Source organism: Pagrus major, chromosome 16 (assembly GCF_040436345.1).
Source record: "Pagrus major chromosome 16, Pma_NU_1.0".
NCBI lineage: Eukaryota > Metazoa > Chordata > Actinopteri > Spariformes > Sparidae > Pagrus > Pagrus major.
This window is the reverse complement of record NC_133230.1, coordinates 25,614,708-25,641,247: the sequence shown is the minus strand read 5'-3', so window position 1 is coordinate 25,641,247 and position 26,540 is coordinate 25,614,708. Positions and strand designations below refer to the sequence as shown.

At 40.2% G+C, this 26,540-nt stretch overlaps 1 protein-coding gene across 2 annotated transcripts; it reads left to right on the top strand.

Annotated features, from left to right (window-relative positions):
* The first annotated feature begins 129 nt into the window (after positions 1-129).
* Positions 130-26,280, top strand: LOC141010112 (SR-related and CTD-associated factor 8-like). 2 transcript variants are annotated; one of them, XM_073482937.1, is made up of 20 exons: positions 130-261; positions 1,244-1,327; positions 16,826-16,870; positions 17,168-17,329; positions 17,659-17,815; positions 17,950-18,077; positions 18,270-18,446; positions 18,536-18,615; positions 18,703-18,823; positions 19,218-19,349; positions 19,437-19,546; positions 19,999-20,192; positions 20,286-20,386; positions 20,679-20,792; positions 21,044-21,200; positions 21,587-21,717; positions 22,032-22,173; positions 22,254-22,301; positions 22,433-22,621; positions 22,812-26,280. In XM_073482937.1, exons 1-20 carry the CDS (start codon positions 232-234, stop codon positions 24,875-24,877), a joined length of 4,368 nt encoding a protein of 1,455 aa, XP_073339038.1. In that variant the 5' UTR covers positions 130-231; the 3' UTR covers positions 24,878-26,280. The 2 variants fall into 2 exon arrangements, with proteins under 2 accessions (XP_073339038.1, XP_073339037.1); XM_073482936.1 differs by having other exon boundaries at positions 22,433-22,654.
* The last annotated feature ends 260 nt before the right edge of the window (positions 26,281-26,540 follow it).

The following is a 26,540-nucleotide window of genomic DNA, read 5'->3' as shown; positions in this document are numbered from 1 at the left end:
AGTTTGTGTATTTGAAACACAAAAGCAAAAGGGAGCCGATTGGTACAGCTTGTAGTGTCCCTAGGTTGACACTAGGGGTCGCAGGTCTCTGCAGATTTCCCATTGAGGGTATATGCGCCATATTGGCAGTCTCCTCCATCTCACCAAACGTCGAGCATGCATGTCTCAAACCGGTTATTGAGGAGATATCTGTAAATATTTACAGTCGCCTGCGAGCCGAAATCCAACACCATGGAGGCCGTCAAAGCCTTTAACAATGAGGTTTGTTTGAATCCCTTAAAAAACTCTGAACACGTTGAGAGCAGAAAATGTTAAATTCACAATTGCGGTAGCTTGTGGGCTAACATTAGCATCAAGTATCGTTAGCAGAAAAGGAGAGGAAGGGGAGGGTAGTCTAACAAGGCCGCTGTCTGTGCACAACAAAACACCGTTAATGCTAACGCATTCAGTGTGTAATACATGTCGACTGTGTGGAGTATAGCTGTGAAGAGAATAGATTTCTTAACACACAACTTGTTGGGTTGCCTGTCAGTGAGCCAGAATTTTCCACAGACAGGTGCTAATGTTCACTAGCGAGCAAGCTAGTTAGCTACAAGTTAGCAAAACCACATCAGCTGCGTGATAACTTGATTAGTTAACTTACTAATATGGACGTGGTCAAAATACCCCGCGCTCCAGTGTCACTTTGCAAAATAATAATGCGCATGTAACGTTAATTCTGACTGAATTAGTGTCCCCTAATTTGTGTGTGGCTGCACATAATATAAATGGCTTGATAAACTAGCTCATTAAGACAGCTAGCTAGGTTAACCACTAGCTATCAGAGGGCTCAAAGCTAGCGCACCCGTTTTGTCTGCATTGACACAAAAGTATGTCCGTCCTTTGGCACGATACGTATAAAACCCACCTCATTATACACTCATAACAAACGGTTCATACGAATTTTATTCCACAGTTTACAGCAATTAAATTGTAAATTGATATTTTGTTGTAATGAGTGTATCATCACAAATGGCATGAGTCAGAGGCAAGCCCACGAACATTACATCGTCTCGTTATAAAATCGATGGCTCTCTGACCACAAACATACCAAAAAAATTAGGTTTTGTAAATGCTGAACAAAGCCTCTCAAGGGACAATGTTTTGGACGACTTCTTGTATGGCTATGAATATATAAGGTTATGTCTTGTTATTTACATTGTATGACAAAAGATGTTCTCTGTTGTCTCATGTCGTTTTTCAGTTGTACTCATTGAATGAGTACAAGCCGCCCATCTCCAAGGCCAAGATGACCCAGATCACCAAGTCAGGGATCAAGGCTATAAAAGTAAGTATGTAGTGACAAAGAATGAGACAGATTGTGGGGAATAAAGAAATGTGAAATCTTTTCCAATTCTTGTGTAGAAAATTGTATGTATAAATCTCCTCCACATCTGTTTTGTTAAGATTTCAGGCCCCAACATATTTAAAGGCATGTGTCCATTTATGTTCTTAGAGTGATAAATGACAAGACAGTATGCAAAATGTGCAATTCATATTGATTTTTTTTTTTTAATTCCAACAAAGGTGAGTCTGTTTCAGCCACAAACTCACTTTATTAATACAAAATAGGTCATAAAGCAACAAAATGTAACTTCCTGGAGATAAATATGATTGTTCAGTCTCATCCTTTCTTTGACGCTTTGGGGTTGGCGTCCGACCCGAGTTGGCAACCCAAAGTGTCAGTATTTGACAACCTGGGGATAAGACTGAACAATCCACGAACTCTCTCCGTGAGGTTACATTTTGTTGCATTAAATATAATAATAAATAAATAAATGAATAATAGACTCCAGGCTGGCTTAATCCAGTGATTGGCTCCATTACTGAGGGATGTCAGCTCGAGTAAACCCATCCACACTTCTTATGTTGTTTATGACATGCTGTTTACATGTGTGAATACTTGTGTACAATACATAGGAAAACATTTTCTGTTTTTAATTACACATAAATTATGCAGTTGTATTCAAGAGCGTGAAGGACTTGCATAAGCTCTTCTGATGACTATATCCTAAATTTTATTGAAAAAAAAATACTGGTAAGGAACCTGTTAGGCACTTCTTTAGGTTTTTAGTAGGCTCACAAACAAAGCAGGCAGTGAGAAGCATTGTGGGGTTAATGGAAAGAATCCAAAAGCCAAAACATGTTAACATGATGCATGGTAGTCTGTGTACTGTGCATTCCAAGCAGAGCCCACCAACATGAATGACAATGTTGTTTACCCGGGTTGATATGTGTTGACGACGTGAGGTGGAGGGCTGTAGCAGGATTGGGTGGGGGTGGGTATAGCTACTTGCTATATTTCATAGCAAGAAGCAATGAAATAACATCTCTAAAAACCAGCAGAGCAAAAGCAAGTAGACCACAACTCAATTTAATATTAGTTTGGTCATGTGTTTGAAAGACTTCTCCCAGAGTTCACTTGGTAAATAGTCTGTTCTGTTTTTCCAAGAACCTCCCAGAAATTCAGTTTCAGTTCAGTTCATGAAGACAGGCAACTCCTGGAGAAACTTAGACATGGAATAAAGCACGCAAAGTTGGCCAGTACTCACCTATATGTAGTGTCGGGACTTTTTCTCACACTTCTCACAAGCTGCTGGGTCTAATTTCTTCCCTTATCGTATCGGGTTCTTGGGGAGATTCTTAATGGCCCTAAATAAACTTCTTAATGAGGTGCTACAATGCAGCAGACTTTACATTGCGATCTGACAAGGGAGGTAAATCAGGTGTATCTCCTTCACTGACCAAAAAACATGGCTCAGAGACACACTCACTGCAAGCCACTCACGAGCAACAAACATTGTTTTAACCAAAAAACCCTTCAATCAGAGTGCGTGACTCTCTTGTAGATTAGTCATGGGAACTGTTCAAGTTTCTCTTTTTATGTATTAAGCAGCATAAAAGGCTGTAACAGGACTTATTTAAGTTAATTTGCCTTACTTCACATCAACATCCTGCAGTGTGACTAATGCTAGTCACTATCAACAAAGTCAGACTAGACTTTATGTATTGGTTTTTAGCAATTTTGTGATTGTGTTTGTTCGCACATGTTGGGACAATATAGTTTTCCCTACCAAAGCCATTCGTGAGCAGGCCACTATTCCCTCTCTTCCCAAAACAATTATCTCTGCCCTATGCGTAGCTGTTGGTTTTTCATTATTACAAATATATTATCACCTGTAGGAGACATAGACTACATGATCAGTGCATGGTGATGAAGTTGTAAAAGAAACTCTGCTGCTCTGACATTGTCACATGCTCATTTGGATGTTCTTAAATTAGGCATTCAAGAATCTGCCGCTGCACATAAAATTATTTCTAAGCTATGCTGCTGAAAAGTAAAAACACAGAGGGACATTCGAATTTGGACTTACTGCATCATATTGTATAAAGATTAAACTTGTATACAAAAACTTTGTATTTTCGATAATTGCAAAAGTAAACTAATGGTAAGAATCGGCATTTTGCACCATAAGTATAAATCAATTAAATGTAGTTGTAGCAATAGGCCTTTTTCACAGCAGACACTTTGGCTTTTCATTGTAGGGAAAGCACAGATGTTTGCATTAATAGTAATGATGGCTCTGTTCTGTTAAAGTGTCCCACTAAATCAGGACTGTGTAGCAGTGAGCCAGCACACACAATACCCTAAAACCAAGCAGTTAAATTTCAGCCATCATTGCTTTTATTATTGACATCGATGCTTTTCGTACTGTGACATAAAACCTCAGTTCTTTTATCTGATGTGTAAGAGAACAAATTGTTTTGAATGTAGTTTGACGCTACGTTAGAGGCTCAGTGTGTTTTTATTGTTTTTGTTGTTTTTTTTGGCATTTTAAGAAATTATATAATGGTAATACTGGAGTAACAGAGGGAAAAATGTGAAAATAAAATAAATGATTACATATAAAAGAGGATCACAAAATGGAGGTTCAGCATTACGCGAGAGCTGACAGGTTGAATACACAGACAAAAGAGCTACAGTGGAATTGCTTGTAATGTGAGTGTTACTATGGGTTTCAGACACAGAAATGGTATGACTTAAATTAATTTGCAAATATTTTAACACTGTGGCAACACTACAGTCGCTTCAGTCCTCTGCCAGTGTCTACACTGGACATGCTGTTTTGGTAGCACTCAGTGCCCTTAAACACTGTAGTTGTGCTGTAAAATAGACTTAAAGCCTAAAAAGATGTTTTGATTCAGTTACGCATGCAAATCGGTTAACACAAGCCATTAAGTAGCCTATGTAGACAGCCATCTTAATTAAAATAGCAGTCAATCTGTTATGCCAGACAGGTGTGTCACAGAGGACTAAAACACATGGCCGGAACACCCTTTTTGTATACAGCCTGACTTGACATTGTCCATCATCTGCTATGGCTGCACCTTGAAGTTTTAACTTACAGAACCCTGTGGTCACCTAGTCTATTGTCTGCCCTTTCAAATCTTGCTAGTGGTCTTATTGAAAATGTTACCCAATTGAGGAACCTTTTCTTGTTCTCGCATCGTAGTCTGATTTTTAGAAAACAAATACAAAAGCATTGCTCTACACTCACAACCATAAATGTCCATGGATCACATGTTAAAGGTAGATTGTGATATTTTGGTCTCTTCAGAATGATAGAAAGACCTTTTCTGTCTCCTATTCATACACTACATTACACTAAAGACTGGTTTCCTGCACTCTGGGCTTATTAAAAGCCTCAGAAGAAAAAGGCTGAGCAGACTGACCAAGTCCCTATGACCATCTGTGGTTATAGTATAGAAATGCAAAACTGCTCAGCATTTTTTTTCTCTGAGATGCTAAGGGGATAAAGGTCAAGAATGAATATCCTTTTTAAAAAAAAATATATATATATATATATATATATATTTTTATCATTTCAACAGCATATGTAGTTATCGAAGATTTCAGTGCCTGACAGCAAAAGTCCAGGACACCAGTTCTTAACATTAAATCTTGTGATAATGTGTTTCCTTGTCCTTTTTTACTATTGTTTTTGAAGGAACTGCTGTTGTTTTGGTGTTGCTGTGCCTTAAGTTGCTTGTGAATAACACCCGTTTCCCCTTCCCTCAGCAGCTCTCCCAGCTCCCCCAAAGCACTGAAAGTGAAGCAGGAGGATGGGGTGGAGAGAGTTACAAAGAGATAAGAGAATCCCTAACCAGCTTAGGTAGGAGTATGGGTTGTTTCACAAGGAAGATGGAAGAAGACTCAAATCTTTTGAACTTAATTTGCTCTCACACACCCAGAGAAGCGGGGAATTTGCTGTTGCCACTGTTGTGGGCTATAATCCCCCTCTGGTTATCATACGTTGGTCGATGCTGGCTTTGAGTCCTCACCTGTTTTTGAAAGTTGAAGGTGCAGTCTAGTTAATTCTTGAATTGTCTGATGACAATATTTGAGTTGTTGTCTAGTTGATGTACCTCTTTGTCTTGGTAGTCAAGTCAAAATATGTTCTGTGTTGCTTCACACTACGTATTGATGGGACTGAGTAATCATGAGCTGGTGTAGGGGTTAAGTGTCTGGAGTTGTGAGAATGCAGATGGACAAGTTGCCATTGTTCATCTTTGGGTTGGTAAAGTGCTGCTTTAACACATGACACACACAGTTTCAGCGAATTTCCGCATTCATCCTCAACATCAAGGGCATCACATATACACTCAATATTCACACATTTGTAGGTGAGAGTGCAGTAGTATTAACACAGTTATTATTTTGGGGTATTTTTCATAAAACACACCTTGTACAGAATCTTATAGAGTTAGTAGTCATACAAGATCAAGCCACTATTACTGTTGCATTCATTTGACAATATTCATCAACAAGATACATTTAATTCATCCCTGAGGGTTGTCACTTGAATAGTGCATACTGTGAATGTTTGTTTTGACAGCAGCAGTGATTCATGTCTTCTGCACACAGTGTGGCTGTTTTTTTTTTTCATGTTGGCACAGACGGTATGAAAGCAGTTAAAGATGTCTAAGCAGCTGATTTGGTTGTGGCTTTTAAGATAGACTTCAAGTCCTGGTTCTTAACAATACATTTGGGCTGTCACTTAAAAAAAAACAACAACAAAAAAAGTCAAATTTGAATAAATGAGAACTAATTACTCTTCAAACTCACACAGTCTAATCCTAAAGTATATTGTACAATTAAGCATTCATTCACTGTGCCTCAGCTGCCCTTAATGAAGATCTAAATGATGACTCAAGATGTTTTTGTCATTGCAATGATACTATTCTTAAAACATTCTAAAGGCAGCAAACAAAATTAATTCATTCACAATTTTTCCATCTATGTTGTCTATGAAGGTTTGGTGTCATGTTTATCCATTCAGCAAACCGCGCTAGTTACCTCCATTTTGCATTAGTGTAGAGAATAGTCCAGGGCTGTAGTTGAAAAGTCATTTTTGCGTAGGAAGGCTCCTAACTGAGTAAAGAAACCCAAAAGTATCTAAGAGGCAGCCATGTTAAGAGCTCTTCACATTCTCTAATTGCTCTTCATTGCTTCCTATATTATCTCCTTCAGCATAGCGTACACTGGACAACCTTTACGAAAGGAGAAGAGTTAATGCTGTCCCAAAATTCCTGCAGCTCTGGTTATCATGTCCTCAGATTTTTTTGAATTCTTTGCCTCTTTCTTTGACACCTCGTAACATTTCCCATGAAATTCAAAGAAAAGTTTGAAGAACAGTAATATGCATACGCGAATATATTTTTTGATTTTGACTGTTGGACCACAGCCTGTTTTTACTTATGGTACAACATAGCTTGTAGTAGAAATGAGAGCGAGTGCACTGCACGGCCTGTTGCATGTATACACTGTCAATTTTGAGTTAGGACATTTTATGACAGACAGAATATATACGTTGTTTCCCCGTGTTGGACCACTAATTTAAGTTTTAAAAAAAAAAGAGTGACAGCCCTACTACAAATCTGGATGATCAAATCAAAGTCAGAGGAAAGATTTGCACTTTATTGTCGAAACTAGTGTAGGCAATAAGGCTGTAAGTTTGTTTTCAACATAGACTTTTTTGCAATTAAACCAGTGTAATTCAAATATTTTTAACTTCTACTGCTCTGCTTAAACAGTTGGTGCTAATTGTTGATACTCTTTATCATCCAGCAGCCAACAGATTAACTCTCTCAGCCTGACATCTGTACACAGCTACTGCCTTAAACTGTGTCCATTGAAATACGTGACCCACAGTTGCAGTGACCTTTTAACAGCCTTTCAGCTCGAAGACAGCCGTCTCTTTTCTTTTTGGATGTTGTGTGTCTGGTCGATTGTCTATATTGTGCGTCTTCCCTCTCTTCCCCAATCACATATAGGAGGGTTGTGATAATAGCAATCTTGTTAACAGCCCTCCTTAAATTGTATTTGTGATTTTGCAGCAGTCCCAGTCTGTGCTGTATTTCATATATTTCGTATGTGTTTCTGAATTTGAGGCAGTGTCTCCTCTTATTGTGTCTTCAGACCAAATGTGAGGTGAATACAGTCTAGATTACATACAAAGTCAATTAAAAGATGCAAATTTGCATTTATTCTCTACGGGCGGCGTGCATGACGCGAACATCATTTGCGTGAGTTGAAAATGTTGAACTCAAGAGAACCTCACGAGAACCTATTGCTGTTGACATTCACACTGACATCATGACGTTGATGTCCCTGATGTCCAGTGTGAACTGCAATAGAGGAGTGGATAACAATCACTAATCGTAGCTGTTTTCAGACACCCAGAGCTGTACGAAAGCACGTCTACTCTTACCGAGTCAGGAAAAAAAAGGGAGCTGGCATGGAGGATGGTTTGTGAGGAAGGCTCACTACCTGTCTCAGCACAGCATAGACCTGATCGATCTGTACTCCATCTAGGGAACAAGCATTTTTAAAATTGCTGACAGACCTGACGAAGCATGTATTCAGGCTTTTTACAAGGCGGCATTATGATGATGTAATTTCGGCATCCTTTTGATCAATTTATTGCAGTCAGACCACAGCAAAATTGTTTTGTTTTGGGTTCGTACCAATGTGGTAAAACATATTGATTCAGTCTGCCTACTTGCTGGTCACCGTTACTATTTATTGATTTTAACACACCTATTAAGAAACTGCCACTCACTGGAGACCAAGGGACAGGCTCTCCACAGCTGAGAACTGGGCACAGAGCGCTGGAAGCTGCATTCATCCGGACGCAGTTCCAGACAGTGAAATTCACTGACGAGTAATGTGAATAAAAATTAATAATCACATGATCAAATTCAAAGTCAGCCAGCTAGCTATACTGAGAAACTAAACTAAGAAAAGGCAAATGACAAAGGCACAAATGAAAGAAACCAACAGCAGCCTGCAGAAAAGACACAGCCCCAAATTGTTCACCTTACTGAGCAGGTTTGATAAGAAAATCATAAATGGCACATGGAGACATAAGATTAGCGCATTGAGAAGCAACAAACATCTTTTCATTTACTCTTCCACATGTCACACGCAACAACAACTCCTGCTTTACGACAACACACTACTTTTTTGTGCTCTCTGGTGGGGCGCCTTTTAAATCACAATGTTACGATGGTACAGGGCTATGATGGTACACCATTTGTTTGCCTCATAATGGCTGCTTTTGATAGTGTGATTTAGCAAGAAAATGGGATTCATTTCTCAAACTAATAATTTGTTTCTTCATGTCAAGTAGTTTGTGCATTTGTTAAAATCACAATTCTGCACTTAATAAAATCCACTTAGTGGAATTTATGACATAATGTCATCACGTTTTGTCTTTCGCTTGATACCTTCAATAGTAAGATAACCGAGGCACATGTGACCAGCATTCATCATGTGTCATAGTATGAGAGCTAATCTATGATCTTTTTTTTTTTTTTTTTCAAAATTTGTATAGTTAGTCAAAGGGACTTGGTCAGTGATTCTAAGATTAACTCTCATCTGCTTGATACTCGATAAATGCAGCAAAATCTGTCCATCAAACCCTGTACAGTGACATTTGTTTATTTACAATAATATTATCCCTAAGTTACTTCAGAGAAAAGATTATTACCATACTGTAAACACTAAAACAGTGGTTGGGTCTGGGCTGTTGAGCTCAGTTGAAAAAAATCTTTGACCCAAGCCTCCTTTTGTCCTCATACGGAGTACATTTACAACCAGTATTATCTAGACTTATATGTAAATAGTCAACGACAGATCTGTACAATGAGATGAAATTTAAAAAAAAATTAGGTTCTATGTATTTTAGGAAGTCCGAGACATTTTTCCCATTAAAATAAATATTTCATTTCCAGATACACTTGATTTGATGCCGCAATGTGCAATGATGGCTGTTAATACGTTTATCAATACTACATGTCAATGAAAGAGTACACGCAATATACAGGCAACTAAGAATAAATTTAAAGAAGCTACACTCTGTGAAACATCATTAACACACCCACGACTCGCGGTCAACTCTCAGACAGTGATCTTCTCTGTTCACACATGGGCTCAGTCTGACTTTAGACAGATTTTGTATTCAGGAGCTTGCAGGGTAAAGTCTTGTGTTTAAGTGTTTAATGTCCGATCAAACTAATTTGGACATTTGCGTACTCGTATAGAACTCCTCAGGGTAATATGGAGTTTATTGAATTGTATTCGTTTTTCTGGCTGTGTTTGTGAGACATAATTGTCACATATTGACCTACCTCTCTCACCTTGTGCATATTTCAGTCTGATTCAACTATGACATTTGAAATCATAGGGCTATGACCAGCCTGTTTGAAAGGGTGCAGGGATTGACCTCTGATTCAGGAAATATTGATGGGCCTTTTTCATAGAAGACATTTTGACATGCCTTTTAGGTATTGTGCGTGCTGTCACATTTGCGTGGATTACTTGGACACTTAAATAGAACAAAGCCATTGTCAATGTTAGTAACACTTGTGCTTTTCCTACTACACTAAAGTGTCTGCTGGAGCCTTTTTGTGTGCTTTCTTATATGATTGCAGCACAAAATGATTAATAACGGCAGAGTTTATTTTATCGGCAATCTGAGAGAAAAATCACCAATATAGCAATGACAAAATACTTGTGATTTTAGCCCAGAATCACCATATTATTCTAAGCATCTGGACTTTGAAGAAAATGCCTGTAGATGTAACCATACTATGCTCAATAGTATATGTAAATACTACTGTTTTCTTCTGAATAGGCCCAATTCACTGCAATGTCCCTTCATAGTCTGCCGTTATGATAATATAGGAATCCACAGACTTTTAACCTCCTTATAACGGCAAAAAGAATATAGATTGTGGCTGATTGAAATTGCAATTTTTTAACAAAAAAAGATGAAATGTGACAAAGCAGCATTATGATAAAGTACTGTTGTTCTGCAGAGATGCCCTGTCATATGAATATTGTTCTCCAGATGGAAGAAATCATTTTTGTTTGGTACAGACCCTAACAAATAATCATATCGCAATTGCAGAATAAATTTCATAATAATCATAATTTGGATTTTTTTATCATATCATGCAGCCCTTATTTTTGTACTATTTTTATGCCGTTTGTATAATGTCAAGTAATTTGTGTATTAGCATTCTTACACTGACCATATTCACCAGGTTATCATTGGGAAAAAAAGAAAACTAAGAAAAACCTCATGCTTCTTGTACAACCCCTCTATAAAACGGCATACAAACAGCAGCTGATAATTGTAGGTTTTTATTTTTTACCATCTTTGAAAAATCAACATTGAAATCAAAGTGGCTCAGAATAGATTTAAAATAATCCCTGGTTATCACACCATGCTGAACACAGTTTAGTAATGTGTTTACTAAATTGGTAATATGATGTATTACTCATTGAAATTTCTCATTGACTTTCTGGGTTTTCCATATAAGAAGAAAACAGCAACTATACATGCATAGTAAAATAAATCTGGAAATGTGTTCACTATTTGCATATCAATTGTCAGAGAATGTTATTGTTTTGCTCAATCTGCCAAAAAATTAGAGAGATTAACAAAGAGGTTCTTAGTTTAAAGTGAGTCCAAATTTATGTAGATTTATTTTGTGGTCAATCATACACAAGGTAGTAGCTACTCTAACTTAAGAGTTTCAACTAGTCAAAAGTAATGTCAATAGAACTGAAACCAGCAGGGCACATATCAAGATCCCCCAACAAGAAATGTGAAACGGGGATAAAGTACCATTTGTTAAGCAGTTGTTGTGGCTACAGTGCATTTAGACTGAATCAGAATGTTTGTTTACAATAGAAAAATATATTATATTGAAAACCCCTGCATCATGCACTAGTTGATATACAATTTGTATATATATATTTTTTTTTTGAAGTGTGTACATATAATTAGTCTAAAATACATGTTTGATTCTTTAATAACTCATTATAACAACACTTTAACAAGTGTTAGTTGGAGACAGTCAGGCCACTGACTAAAGAAAATGAGAGCACATACAGTAGTCAGAGATGTCGCTGTTGGGTAGATATCAAAGTCGCTAGTAAAGGAACACAGTACATAAAATAAGCACAGCAGAAAGATCAGACTACTGTGCGCAACTGTATATTTTTCAACATTACAGTTATGGCTGAAAATAACAATTTGACGAGAATGTTTGGTTGAAGAGGGACCTAACCTGAAGTGATATAGTGTGGCTTGCTCTTATCTGTGCTGCTATCCACATTATCTGTCTTTTTTCGTTTCCTTGTGCTCTATTCTTTCCAGTTGGTCCTATCAGTCACTTTAACTCACCTAACTGCAGGGTCATTATAAGGTAGCCTAAGCCTATGGGTCTGTGGGTTTGTGAGGGTGAGAACACTGCTGAAATCTGAATGTATTTTGTACAATCATTTGTCGAATGTACTGTAGATAAGGCAGGGTAAATGTTGCAAAGTTGTAACTATCCTTTGCCCTTTTAATAATGCTCTGCATTTGATCAGTTGCCTAGAGACAGTCCACACTGCAGCAACAAGTGTATGAGTATGGGTTTTGTCTTGTGTGAGAAAGGCATGTCTGCTCAGTTTTGGGTTTCTCAGGTTTGGTTACTGGATGTTTAAGGTTTTGGAATGTCACAATTGGATTTGATGCCAGAGATAATAATTGCTACACAAAAAGGGAGGCACACACCTGTATTAACAATCCTGTTTGCAGCAATCAAACACCACCACAAATAACATTTATATAACCACAGTAATAGAAAAACAATTTTGGCTCAAACACTGTTAAATGTGCACTATTTAGTTACCTCACTGATAGAGTTTCAGGATTGAATAAACTGAATAAAAAAAAAAAGAAAAACTAGTCCTCAAAGGACAACACAATTTCATATTGTTTTACTGTGTTTAAATTTGCAGGACCCTTCCAAGAAGCTACCTTTCTAGCTTAAAACAATGTTTTGGGGACTTAATTCAAATAAAATAGTTATATATGAAATAACTCTTTCTGTTACCTCATTTATATTGTAAATATTATCTTTCTGAGTTAGATTTATTGTACATAGTGCACATTTAAGGATAAAAAGGTAATATCTGCCTTTGCTTGGCACCCGAAAGACTTTCGTACCGTGCTATACCATACGTGTAGAAATAAATTATATTAATTAAAGAAAGTTGAGGATTTCATTTTTTTAAAAACTTATTTGTCTGACAAATCACATTATTTGGTTTTTGTTTTTTATTTATTTACTTACTAAAAAAATTTATTTGTGATGTATACTGAAATGGTGGAATGGAAATTTAACCTTTTCAGTGATAGAATATACCCTTTTCCTGACAAGTCACAGCTTCTTTACCTTTCAGCCAATTTCATGCACCCTGTCTGTAAATAAACACCGTACACAGACAATCCAACTTACCTCTTCTTTTATTTAGCCAAACAAGACTGCTACTTTTACCTACCTAGGCGTTTTATTTGGTTGCCTGTGAAACTTGAAGAGGGTACTTGAAGGAAACATAGGAAACACCAGATGATACTTCGGAAATTGAGGAAGGAAGTTGGCAAACTAGCTAGCAAGCCACTCCTTTTGTTGTTTACCATTGTTTGTATTGCTCGCTCATGATGGAGCACAAATACTTGATGCATTTTGCTGTTGAACAATGAAGACAACAACTCCCATAACCCCACACTAGTTCACAATTTCATCAAATACCCTCTTTTGTTATTGTTTTGATTTAGAGACTGAGTTACTAATTTTCACACGTCACAACATTTCAGGTCCTATTTTCATTGAGTATCATGTTCTGCTTGTAAATATTGGTCAGTGTTGACTATTGTATCATAATTGGCTCATTGGGACAGCAGATGTGCTTTGCTCCTATTACCTATATCTCCTTTGTGTTTAGATGGGTTTACTTCCTATTAATTAAGGTGTGTGTTGTTGTTATTGTTGTTATTAATGTCATTGAGCAGGATTCTTTAAAGAACTCTGTCTTCTTTTGAGTTATTAGTCTCTGTCTCAGCTCTTTTCAGTGATTTTAGTACAGCTACGGCTTACTCGTAAGTTAACTGGTTTAGCAGACACTTTTATACCCAATATTGTATTGCTTAACCTCAGGTGAATTAAAACACACAGCTGGAGCCGCTCCACTTAGGGCACATATCTTGTTGCAATTCAGGTTTAAATAATGTGGGACAGCAAAGAGCTGGGCAAAAGTAAAGCCATATGTACAATATAGGAAAAAAATCAGATCTGTGACAAAACCAAAAAGTAACCTGAAGTGGTCGCAATTTTCATATGCAAGGATATACACCCAAATGATTACTTCTGAAGTTGCATGAATACACAAGTGCCATGCTTCGTTTTAAGAACACTCAAACATTTGAAGTGCCAAACCTAAACCTGTAAGCAGATATACAGATTATTCACAGCATTAGTTCTCTGACAGTCTCTTTCATATCCAAGCTAAACTGGTATTGTAACTAAATTATTCCTAACCAAATTGATATTCAATCGAAACACAATCAGTAGTCAAATCAAATTGGGATCCTGTAAAACTTATTAAATAAATCAATTCGGGGAATCAGTTGCAGTGTCCAGCTCAGTTTGATTCTATGAATGTGTACTGCCATTGTCAAAGGCTAATCTTTGCAAGTCTTCAGACTATTGAGACATTTTTTGCAGTTGTTCTCTGCCACCTGTGTTGTGTTTTCCTGAACATTTTTCATGCTCTTGTTTGAACAAATCTGTTTTCCTTGAGTCTGCATAGTTTAAGGATTATTATTATTAATTTTAACTGCAGAGATATGGGTTTTAGATGTCTTTACATTGCCTTTATCTGACAAGGCGGATTGATTTGATGAATAGTTTCCTTGCACAAATTGGACAACAAATTTCTCTTCTCTTCTTTTTTTGTTTTGATTTGGTTTCGACTAAAGATTTTAAAGAATGCCATTTGTTTAACTTAACTCATTCGATATTTATGTAGTTTCTTAAAAAAAAAATTCTACAATCTAACAGTTTGCGTTTGCAACAACATACATTACTATATTTTTATAAGTGAAGCTTTATTTTTGACAGTAACCCCTTACTGCCTTGTATGTGATCTTGGCTTACATAAAAAATTGTGAGCATGCCTGCCGTTGCCTGACAGACTTTTCACCTGTCACCTTTGAACTTATTTTAATTGAAATGACAATATTCCTGTATTTGGTTCCTGTGATAACAAACTCTGGCTTTTTAACCTCTTGTACTTTGACTCCATCTACTGGCTGATTGTAGAAATTGCGTTTTTAATAAGAATTTGTGTTTGGTGTGGCTAAAAGCAAATCTTAATTTGCTTTAATTCAAATGCATAGTGGTTCAGCCCTCTTGGTCAAGGTCCTACCAGGTACCATATGTGTATTTTATATACATAAGAAATAAAGGCTGTAGGACCATGTTAGTTTTATGAAAAGGGTAAATGTATAGCATGGTCTTTCAGTTGTGTCTCTGTCTGTCTCAGTGTCTGTGTATTGTATAAAGCTTCAGCAGAAACATTTCTCATCCAACACTGAGGCATGAATTTCAATACCTTTGTACATCATCATAACGTTGTTTGTGAACCTGCACAAAATACATTTTTAAGGAAGTCCTTGGCTGTCTAACTAGACCTGTGCTTCCCCTGAAGTTTAAGCTTCTTATTCGGACGATACTTTGTTTGGATATAATTTGAAAGGTCAGATATTAGCAGCAGTGGCACAGACAGTTCTAACTGTCCACAGCAGCCAAGGTGGTGCTATTGAAAGGTTTAGCATCGTCTCTCTCACAAGTCAAACGTGGTCAGCAGCAGAATCATTTTGTGTCTGCTTGAGCCATTGTATAGACTGACAGAGATAAGGAGGTCACCAAATGACTAGGACTGGTTGTGATTGTCATCGTTGTATTCACCTGTTCACAGTACATATCAGAAATATACATTTTCTTCCAATGACGGATACTTTATAGACTTTGACCGTGCAGGCAAAAATGTGTTTTTAGCTCTATTTTTTTAGTACAGTTACAGTACATTTTTTACAGTCATTGCACACAATGTAGGCACCGCTGTCTCTCTGAGCCACTGATCTCACCTAGCCGAGAAAACTGTCTCCCCTCACCGCAGACATACATCCCTGTGGTGGGTTTAAAAGGGTCTTATGTGCACCACATGTCTGTAACTCTGCCGTGTTCAGCCTCAGAAGCTTGAAACAAAGTTAGCCGGCTATCTGGAAAGCCAAGAAAATGCAAATAACACTGGCACGGTTGAGAGAAACACACCGCCACCAATGTAATAGAGCATCTTTTGTTTCCCTAATTGGGCAGGTTTAGTAAGAAAATAATATATGGGACAAGGAGATGAAATGTTAGCCACAAACTTGTAGTACTTACAGTATAAATTTCCTCTAAATATAAACCTTCACATGCACAAAAGTAAAGCAGAGTCTGCACAAGTTTATAGATTAAAGCTAGAGTTCTAAACCCCAGGCTAAGGAAACATGATTTTGCAAGAAAAAAGACCTTCACAATAATTGGCTATTTTGTGGTTATTAAATTGAACTTTGATGCAGCCTTCGCTGCCTTTTCGTTCTCACTCCCTGTGACATGCCACAACAATATAAATTTTTTTATAATAAGGTCATGCAAGGTCACCATTATTTTACCAAAGAGTACGTGGACTGAATCTAGCCAAGCCGTAAAGTGAACAGCATAATGAAAGTTATCATTTGTGTTAGCCATTACGGTCTTTTAGTCTCCTGTTTCAGTAAAGTGAAATGCATTTACCTCTCCACCTATTTAAAGGTTTACAAAGTTATGGAGTATGAGTTTGCATGTTGTGGTCAGAATTTAGCATCAGAGTTAAATGTGTGTTTCTGATAAGTTTAGTTTGCTTGCATACAGGTGGATGGTGGATGTTACACTACTTATTTCTCATATAAGAAAGTAATCAGTTTTTCTTATTTGGATCTAGATTCATTGTGTCTTTCTATTACACAGCCCAAAACTGAAAAATATACTTTTGGTATTAATCATATGTCTTTTGCAAGTCTCTGTAAACAAGGATAAAATCTCGATGGATGAAATTGTATTAAAACAAATCTTACTCCTCATAACTCCTTCTAAATCTACTTCTAACTACTTCTAAAACTGCCAAAAAAGAACACATGCTCAGCCCAGTTATGTATTTTCTGTTCCTTTCTCAGGTTTTAATTTACCAGAGCTGCTACTGATCTAGTTTCAGCTTCACTGTATCATTCTCTTAAACTCTGCTCTGAAATACTGCTTTTCAGCTCACTCAAAACTTTTCTTTCCTTTGCTTCTATTTCAGTTCTACAAGCATGTTGTCCAGAGTGTGGAGAAGTTCATACAGAAGGTGAGTTTTATTTTAAATGAGGATTGTCAGCTAAGTGCAGTAAAAAAAAAAAGAAAAAGAGGCAGATAAACCACAATAAATGCACAAAATGTTCATACCTTTTTTTTTGTTTGCAAGAATGTCAAGGAATTCCCTTTTTACCAATTTTACAAATTGCTTGTGATCTACTTGAAGTGTTATTAGGACTCCTAAATAGGTGCATTCATCACTTAAGTAATGTATAAAGACAGTAACTTCATAGATTGTTTCACTGTTATAAAATATCTTAACACCAGCTTTCTGTTTATGTGTCGACAGTGCAAACCAGAATACAAAGTCCCGGGGCTATACGTCATCGACTCCATTGTCAGACAGTCCCGACACCAGTTTGGGACAGAGAAGGATGTTTTTGCCCCACGGTTCAGCAAGAATATCATCCCTACGTTCCAGCACCTCTACCGCTGCCCTTCAGATGATAAGGTCAGACAGTTTTTAATAGGTTTTGTGTTCCTCTCTGTGGCTTTTCATTTTTGCAACTTGCCTGGTTTCATTGGAGTTAATACACCTTGATAAAGGCCTTAGTTTTTTAGTTATAGGTGTTTTGAGGAATATATCAGGGGTTGGCACTGCACTCAGTTTATTGCATTGTTGCGACTGAGTGAGTGAACTGTCAGTTTAAATGGTCAGTTTTTGGCCTTGACAGTCCTGCTGTTTTCTTTTATCATATCAGCCATTTTTAGGTGGCACCTGTCCTAAAGTAGTCTACTGTCATTTCATAGTTGCTTTTTCCATGTTCTTGGTGTTTCCAGAGTAAGATAGTGCGAGTCCTGAACCTCTGGCAAAAGAATGCGGTCTTCAAGAGTGACATCATCCAGCCTCTGTTGGACATGGCAGCAGGGATCCCCCCTCCCAGCGTCACACCAGTCATGCCCAGCAGTGCTGCCCCGGTCAATAACACTACACCTGGTCAGTCAGAGTAAACACAAGTAGAATGAAACACACCTACCCACACTCTGCGTTCTGAAATCTTGCTTGACATCACTGTGAAATGCACTTACGTCATGGTTCATATTGAAATACTTATGTGTCTGTGTCCCCAGGTACCCCAGCAACCCCAGCTACCCCAGCTAACATAGTCCAGGGTCTGCCTGATTGGGCATCCCAGATAACCAACACAGACACAGTGGCTGCTGTGGCGCAAATCCTGCAGAGTCCCCAGGGACAACAGGTTAGTGAACATACCACCCAGCTCCTCAGTTCATAAACTATTTAATTGAAAATCTTGGATTATGGGTAAATAACAATCCTTATATGTTATGTCTGATAAAACGTAAACAAAACTTCAGCTTGAGTCACGTCTGCATTTTGTTTAGCTGTTGCATTAAAAATGTGTCAAATACTGTGTTATCACCTGTTCTAGCTGCAGCAGCTGGTGCAGAGTCTACAGATGCAGCAGCAGAAGCCCCAGCCGTCCCTGCTGCAGGCCTTGGATGCTGGCCTGGTGGTGCAGTTACAGGCTCTGACAGCTCAACTCACAGCTGCTGCTACTGCCAACAGCCTCAACCCCCTGGAGCAGAGGGTCTCCTCTTTTAATAAGGTAATGTCTGCAGTCAGCAACCAAAAGTTTCTTTTTTCCCTGCTCCATCTGATTCCTCCTAATTTGATTATGTTGTTTGTTTCTTGCAGAAACTTCTGGGTCCTTTTGATTTTGGGAATGATTCTGAGCGCGGTGAGGAATCTAAAAAGGACACTTCATCATCTCAGCTGTGAGTTTAGTGTATTTTTAACTAGAACTAACATAATAACGTGTCCACCACCTTCACTGATCTAATCATGCTGCTGACCGTTTACAGGCCCATGGTGTCGGAGCCCATCAACAGCTCCCTCTTCCATCAGCTGGCTGAGCAGCTACAACAGCAGAACCTGGAGCAGTTTCAGAAGCAGCTTTTAGAGCACCAGCAGCACCAACAGAAGGTACGTACACACACAATCACGGTTTCCCCAAACACAATTCTTTCCAGGAGTGTGTACTTGAGCTTGCCCTGGTTTTACAGATGAATATTTTCCCTACCAAGTTGCTCTATGTATGCCACACTGGATAGTTATTAGTTTGAAGTTACTTTACAAATGAAGTAATGTTTGTGTATGCAAATAGATGATACAAATATCTGAACCTGAATATCCAGTAGGCTCTAGTCTACAGACCACACACACCTTAAGACCCGCAAGCATGTCAAAAATGCCTCCATTAAATAGAATGGGTTTTCTTCTCATCTTGGTCATTTGTAAATATGGCTAGACCTGTTTGTGTAGATGCTTTGTTATTAAAGGACACATAATATTTACATGGCTCTTTTTATTCTTCCAGGCAATGAGCATTGAAGGGCAGGACTCAATCTTTGGTCAAGAGAACTCTGTTGCGACGGCTCAGAGCAGCAGCCAGGCACAGCTTCCTGAGCCTGAGAACAAGTTAGATGACTCCATAGACAACCAACAGCAGGTAATGTTTATTAATCTGCAGGCCTCTTTAGCTACATATCTTGTATTTCTGTATAGAGATGTGTAAAAGTTAACTTCTTGTTTTAAGGACATGGATCTGGACGAGGGTCCCGATGGTATGGAGGAGGAGATCTTTGAAGCAGAGGAAAAGAAGATTGTAAGCACGCGCTCCAGAACACGCTCAAGGTCACGCTCCAGGTCAGTCCCACTTATCTCTGTGGCAGAATTTTAAAAATGTGCCAAGACTATTGCTGAATATGCTGAATTGACTGCTTTGATCTTTTAACTTTGTAAGAAAAGTGCTGACTGTTGCCCTGATGATGCAGTACTGTCATAGATGACTGTATATAGCTGGTTCCAAATGGAAGATTTTTATAAAGGATAATAACCAAAACACACTGTAAATTCCCATCACATTAACATTGTGTCGTTGTCCAGCTTACTAAATGAGGAACTGCTTTTACTGTCTTTCTTTCTTTCTTTCTTTCTTTCTTTCTATCTTGCAAAAAACTTGCAAAGTTGTCAATGCAATTATGAACTGTGAAAACAGATATTCATGCTCAAAAGGAGTGGACCTGTGGTGTTACAGTTAATATGACCAAAAGTCAGTCTGGAAAGAGTTCCAAATGTTTTGATGTTTTCCTCAATAGGTCTCCCAAGAGGAGAAGGTCCAGGTCTCGCTCCGGCTCACGCAAACGTAAACACCGCAAGCGGTCACGGTCACGCTCCAGAGACCGCAAGAGGAAGTCATCACGGTCTTACTCGAGTGAAAGACGCGCCCGAGAGCGAGAAAAGGAACGGCAGAAGAAAGGACTGCCTCCTATACGATCCAAAACTCTCAGTGGTAAGTGGAAGTCATTGTTTTAGAATATTTTCATAGCCATTTGCAGTCGGTGCTTTTCTGACGAATAATTATTTTCCCTTCTCCTGTACCTAGTGTGCAGCACAACTCTGTGGGTGGGCCAGGTTGACAAAAAGGCCACTCAGCAAGACCTCACCAATTTGTTCGAGGAGTTTGGCCAGATTGAGTCGATCAATGTAAGAACACCTCTCCCCCTTTAACCCTCTGATTTAGTTACAGCATGTTAGCCAGTTCTTTGATCTGTGGAGTCTTAACATAATATCTGTTATGTGAAATTCTAGTTTATTACTATTACAATCATCCTTTTTTTGTCATTTCTTTGTGCGTCACACTCTCCTTTTCTGGTTTACTCATCATTCATCAACCACACATCTAAGCATATTGTAATTCTCCACTGTGTGGTCATGTCTTGTAGCTTAACCTTCCTTTATCCTATGTAATGCAATCGGTTTTTGTGTGTGTCTGCAGATGATCCCTCCCAGAGGCTGTGCCTACATCTGTATGGTCCACAGACAGGATGCATACCGCGCCCGCCAGAAGCTCAGCACCGGCTCCTTTAAGATTGGCTCCAAAATCATCAAGGCAAACATTACCTTTATAATTTGATTGATTGTGCTCTCATTCTCCTTGTGGTTTCTTTCTAATGTAATTTTCCAGTGACCTCCAATGGTGAAAACTCCCAGACTGTTTAGCTTTCCAGGCACATGGATCCTTGTATGCTGCCAGAAATAACTTTGAAAAATGCTGTTTCTTGACCTTTGTGTGTGTGTGTGTGTGTGTGTGTGTGTGTGGGTGTGGGTGTGGGTGTGTGTGTGTGTGTTTATATGATACAGATTGCATGGGCTCTGAACAAGGGGGTAAAGCAAGAGTACAAGCAGTTTTGGGATGTGGACCTGGGTGTCACCTATATCCCTTGGGAGAAGGTGAAGCTGGATGACCTGGACGGCTTTGCTGAAGGAGGAATCATCGATCAGGAGACTGTTAATGATGGTGAAAACACATCTACTTAATAACTTCTTACCTTAGCACAATGACTAGGTCTGCTGACTCAGTTGCACCGCTTGTTTAAATATAAGTAGGATATGCAAACTAAGTTTGTACACACATAATGAAAGCATAACACAGATATCCAAACACAGGCACTTCTTGGCATTTGATCATCTAAGTGGATTTGTTGTCTACTACGATTCCTAAGTTGTTTGTTTTGAGGTGGTAATGCTCAAAATCCTCTAAGAAATAAATCCCATTTCCGTCCTCCTACCAGAATTGAAAAAGAAAGGGATTTAACTGGAATATTTCAGCTCAACTTCCAAATACAAACAAAGAATTTGATGAGTTTAAAACCTTGTTTTCACCTTTTTGTTTGTTTTATGCAGAGTGGGAAGCAGCCAAGACTGCTGAGCCAGCCAAAGAAGTTTCAAGTCAGCCAGTAAGCACTGAGACTACGGCAGCATCCAACACCCAGACTGAGACCTTCAACCAGCAGGTCACCATGATGCCTGTACAGGTACTGAAGAGAATCTGTCTCAACATTAGGAGAGAATGTGAACAGTAGTGTGCGCACAGGCTCACTGTTTTTGTCCATTTTCACCAAAGGATTTTCTTGTTTGTGAAAGAAGCAGGGCTGTGTAAGAGATTCTAACCCTTGTTGTTGGGTGACAAAATGGAAACAATGCATCTTTATTTGCCATAATTAGGACTATTTTGATCTGTTAAATATCCAGAGAGAGACTTTGATAGAGGCCACTAGGTCATGTACAGGAACTTGTGAAACATGTAACTAAACCATTATGCTATTAACGTGAATTGTATGCACTCCAGCTGCCAGTGGCCCAGGCTGTTCCCAGTGCAGTAGGTTTGGTGCCTCCTACCTTCCCTGTCACCATGGGTATACCCCCACCAGGTTACGGTCCACCGCCACCCTTCATAAGGGCTGGTTTCAATGCATCACAGCCTCCGCCAGGTAAATAATGCAGACGGTCATGTAAAGATCAGATCTACAGAAATTCCCTGTCTTACACAAAATAACTTTCTGTTGTGCAGGTTTCATGCAGGCAGCACAGACAGCAGGTCTGGCCGCAGCAACTAGTTGTGAGTATTTATGACATGCTACCCTTATAAATAATGCATGCACATAGTTTTGAAATTGACGTGTCAGTGAAGACAGTTGGAATTTATTAGCTTGGATTCAATTTTATCGTTTCTCCTGAACCCACCTGTAGCTCTAGTGCAGCCTTCAGTGGCAACCAGCCAAGATGCTGTCAAGGAATCACCGTTCAGTGCTATGATTCCTCCAACCACTATCCCCGGTAGCTTCATGGCCTCAGCCATCCCTGGAGCTGGTATGTTCAACCCAGTGGGAGTCCAAACTCAGCAAGGAGTCAATGACAAATCGGCACAGTCAACAGAGGGTATGGATGCCGCTGCAGAGCTTACACTGCAAGGTGAAGCAATGCTGATGTGTTCTTACTTGAACGACTAATAGATTTTCTTTCTGTTGTATTTTCAGTTGTTTTTTTTTATTTGTGGTTATATATGTTAATTGTGTTTGGCCAAGAAGAATTTTGAACCGTTTCTACTGTCGTTGTGTTTTGTCTATAGGCATGCAGAATGCAGTCCGCAGTGGGATGGGTCTCCTTGGTATGCACCCCACAGCATCCCTCACCCACTCGCTGCATCAGTCTGGTCTGCCTGGACAGAGAATGCCTGGCCTGCTGCCTCTGGATGTGCGACCTAACCTCCTCCAACCTGGGGTGGCTGCCCGCTTCCCTCTCCTCATGCAGCAGCAGGGCCCCGCCCAGGCGGCTGCTGGCCTTCTCGACAGTAGCCTCCAGGCTCAAGTCCGTGCCAGGGCTCCCTTCTCTCAGCTCGACCCCTTCAGCAGGGCCCCCACCCTTGCCAGTGAAAATTTATCCAAGACAGAAGATGAGTCATCCTCTGGGGCTGATGAGGGCAAAGACCAGGACTACCGCTTCCCTCCAATGGAAAAGCAGAGCACGGGCCTACTGAGGACCCCTCCACCAGATCATAGGGAGCCCCTTGGAGGTGGTGGTGGCGGAGCAGGAGGTGGTGTAGGAGGCAGGCCTCCCCTGCTCCAGACGCCAGGGACTCAGCCAGCCAGAACCAGCCTAGTGGGACGCCTGCAGGCTCTTGCAGGCTTCACACCTGATAACCGCTGGAACCAAACCAGAGGGGACTTTGATGAACGAGACAGCATGCGAGGAGCCCTACAGACCCCAGGCGGTCCAAAAGGCTTCCCGGATGAGCGCCCCACACCTGGGCAGAACTTCCCCAACCGCTTTGACAACCGTCCTGGGACAGCAGGAGCAGCAGCTGGAGTTTCCGGAAATGCTGGAGCTGTTGGGGGGCCACCGGCCTGGAACCGTGGTGGTGGTGCCGCTGCAGCAGCGCCTTTTGACGCTGAACTACATCAAGACCTAGATGAGCGAAGACGCCCATGGGACAGGCAAAGAGACAGAGATGAAAGAGATTTTGACTTCAGGAGGGAGATGAATGGTAATCGCCACAGCCGAGAGAGAGAGCGCGAGAGGGAGAGAGAGAGAGACAGGGAGCGAGGCCGAGACCGAGACCGCAATAGAGAGCATGACCGTGACAGAGACCGCGACAAAGAGAGAGACCGCGAGAGGGACCGTGACCGTGACCGTGGGAGTTGGACACCCCTTCTCCCCCTACCTACACCTCTGCTTCCAACCCCAACTCTTAATCCCAACCTGACCCTGAACCAAGGCAAACTGCTTGCACCACTCAAATTGAACCCCCAGATTCCACCACGTTTCCAGTCACCACTCCTGCCTCAGGCTCAGGCCAAGCCCTCTCTCCTGGGTCAGCCACCGCCTCAGGTTCAGATTAAGTCTCCGCCTCCATCACAGAGCCAAGCAGCTGTGCCTGAGCCCCAGTCAGAAACCCCAGCTCCTTCTGAGACTCCTCAGGCACAGTCACCATCCTTAACCCAATCACCTGACCCATCATCTGACAGCAAGGGTCAGAGCCCACTGACTGAGGCTCCTGCAGAGGCTGAGTCATCACCCCAGTCTGAGACCCCTCCACAAACAGAATCGCCACCCCAGCCCATGGCCCAGTCTCCCTCCAAAACCACCGCTTCTACAGACAGTGAGACCCCAAGCCAAGCCTCACCGCTGGTTGAGGCCTCGTCCCAGGACTCACCTGTGGCCTTCACACAAGCTGCCAGCCCCCCTGAAGAGACGACTCCCTCTCTGGAGGAGCAGGAAAGCCCACAGAAGGATGAGGATGAGGAGGAGGAGGAGGAGGAGGACGATGAGGAGGAGGAGGAGGAGTCACAAGAACAGGCCTCCTCACCTGAACCACAGTGGGTCAATGGACCTGGGATGGACAATAGCACTGTGGCTGAGCCCACACCTGAGGCCTCCCCTGAGGCCTCCCCTGAGCCCTCCCCAGAGCCCTCCCCAGAGCCCTCTCCTGAGGCCTCCCCTCAGCCCTCTCCTGAACCCTCCCCTGAACCCACTCCAGAACCCTCCTCCGATTCTGTGCTCCCTGAAAGTGAACTGGAGCAGCAGCAGGAGCAGCTTGCCTTTCCTAAGGACATAGACAATGAACAGAGTGAGCCCATGGAGGAAGCTGCGAGTCAGCCAGTGGTAGACACTGTCACAGACACTGAGGGGACATAATCATCACTCAGTAGGTAAAAGATCATTTTGTAAAGTTGTCTCTTCTTCTCTGTACTCATGTCAGCAAACCACCTCCACCACCACACGGGACATGACGAATACTGACTCACACCAGTTATTGTCTGATAACCAATAACAAATGATTTTATCTCTCACAGATACCAGTGTACTTAAATAGAAGGCTCGTTAGCTGATATATTGATAGACAATTTTCTTTGTGTTTTATTTCCTTTTTCCTTTTTTAAGTTGTAATGCCAACCCACCTATTTTAATTAATCTAAGCTTGGCGAATTTTATTGAATTGCCTACCAAAATGTTTCAATTGTATATGGGGAAAATGAGCTTTGACCTTCCTATGGAAGAGAGTAAGAAATCCTGGCTGTTCGATAACGGATTAATACAGTTACACACAATACTTGAAAACCGCAGTTGCTGACCACATTTCTGTCTCCTCTTCTTTTAAAATGCTGCTGCAAAGTTTTCAGTGAATGCTTCTGTGGTGTCCTTCAATGCTTTCTGTTTCTCGGCAGAACAAATAGACTGCATACAGTGAGACCTGCTTATAATTGGGAAAAATGAACATTTTTAAAATGGAAAACATGAAAATGTTGTGTCCCCAAAATAAATGTCTGTAATTTGTTTCCAATTATACATTGAAGACAAACAGAAAATTACATGCCAGGGGGGAGAAAAAAGAACCGAACAGAGGGATGTTCTGATGTTGGGTACATATTGTTTTAGTTTGAAATAAACATGCTTTGTCTGTTTAAAACACATGCTTTAGGACTGTTTTCTGACCCAGGACCAGTGGAAACTAAGACTGCTTTACTGACTCGTACACATTGTGTGCTGTCACCTCAGTCGATTTGATGTTCTCGTAACTCAAGTTGCTGCTATACCATCCATCCACAGAGCACTTTGTTGGATGCAACCGTGGGACTTGTAGTTTTTAGTTTCTGATGACTTCAGCCTGTATGTTCCCTAAGCTTTTTGCTGGGTGACTGTTGAGGATGGGATTGTGCCTTTTTTTGAATGGATTTGTCGTTCATGATGCTACCCAACACTACTGTGTGATGTACACCAGACTGTGCGTGCAACTCGGTTTCTAACAGCTCTATGAACACAATGCTACGTGCACAGAATTGACTGGCCTACCGTTTGAATGGTAGCTGGGCAGTTTGTACAGCACTCACCTAGAGGAGAACAAGTCTCTATATACTCCATCGTTCTGTGCATGCAGGCCTGTAGCCATGTTTTAACCTTCCTGTCTCTCTTGTTCATTTCATACTTGTAGTGCTTTTCTGTTGAGACATACTACTAGAAATCCATAGTCTGCTGTTCTCTCAGACCAAATGTCTACTACAGGAGTTGTGATGTTGAATAAAAGTTGAAGGTGCATCAGAGTTTTACCCCTCTTATTGTCATGAATCCTGACTCAGGCCGATCAGATGAAGCCTTGCACACACACCAACACTGCAGCTTCAAACTTAGAAACTTGAATACTTTAGCCAGACACACTTTAGTAGGTTAAACTAATGAGACATACTTATCTATTATAACAGGTTGTGTATTACATATCCTTATTTTATATAAATAAGGATAAAAGGATAAAAAACATCCAGACTGTAGACACTGACTTTTTAGATACTTGTACATACTTATA

Excerpts from the sequence above, each read along its gene's own strand:
- LOC141010112 (XM_073482936.1), top strand. The coding sequence starts at position 232 with ATGGAGGCCGTCAAAGCCTTTAACAATGAG. Across the intron at positions 17,816-17,949 it reads GGTCAATAACACTACACCTG|GTACCCCAGCAACCCCAGCT; the intron begins GTCAGTCAGAGT and ends CTGTGTCCCCAG. Across the intron at positions 18,616-18,702 it reads GACACTTCATCATCTCAGCT|GCCCATGGTGTCGGAGCCCA; the intron begins GTGAGTTTAGTG and ends GACCGTTTACAG.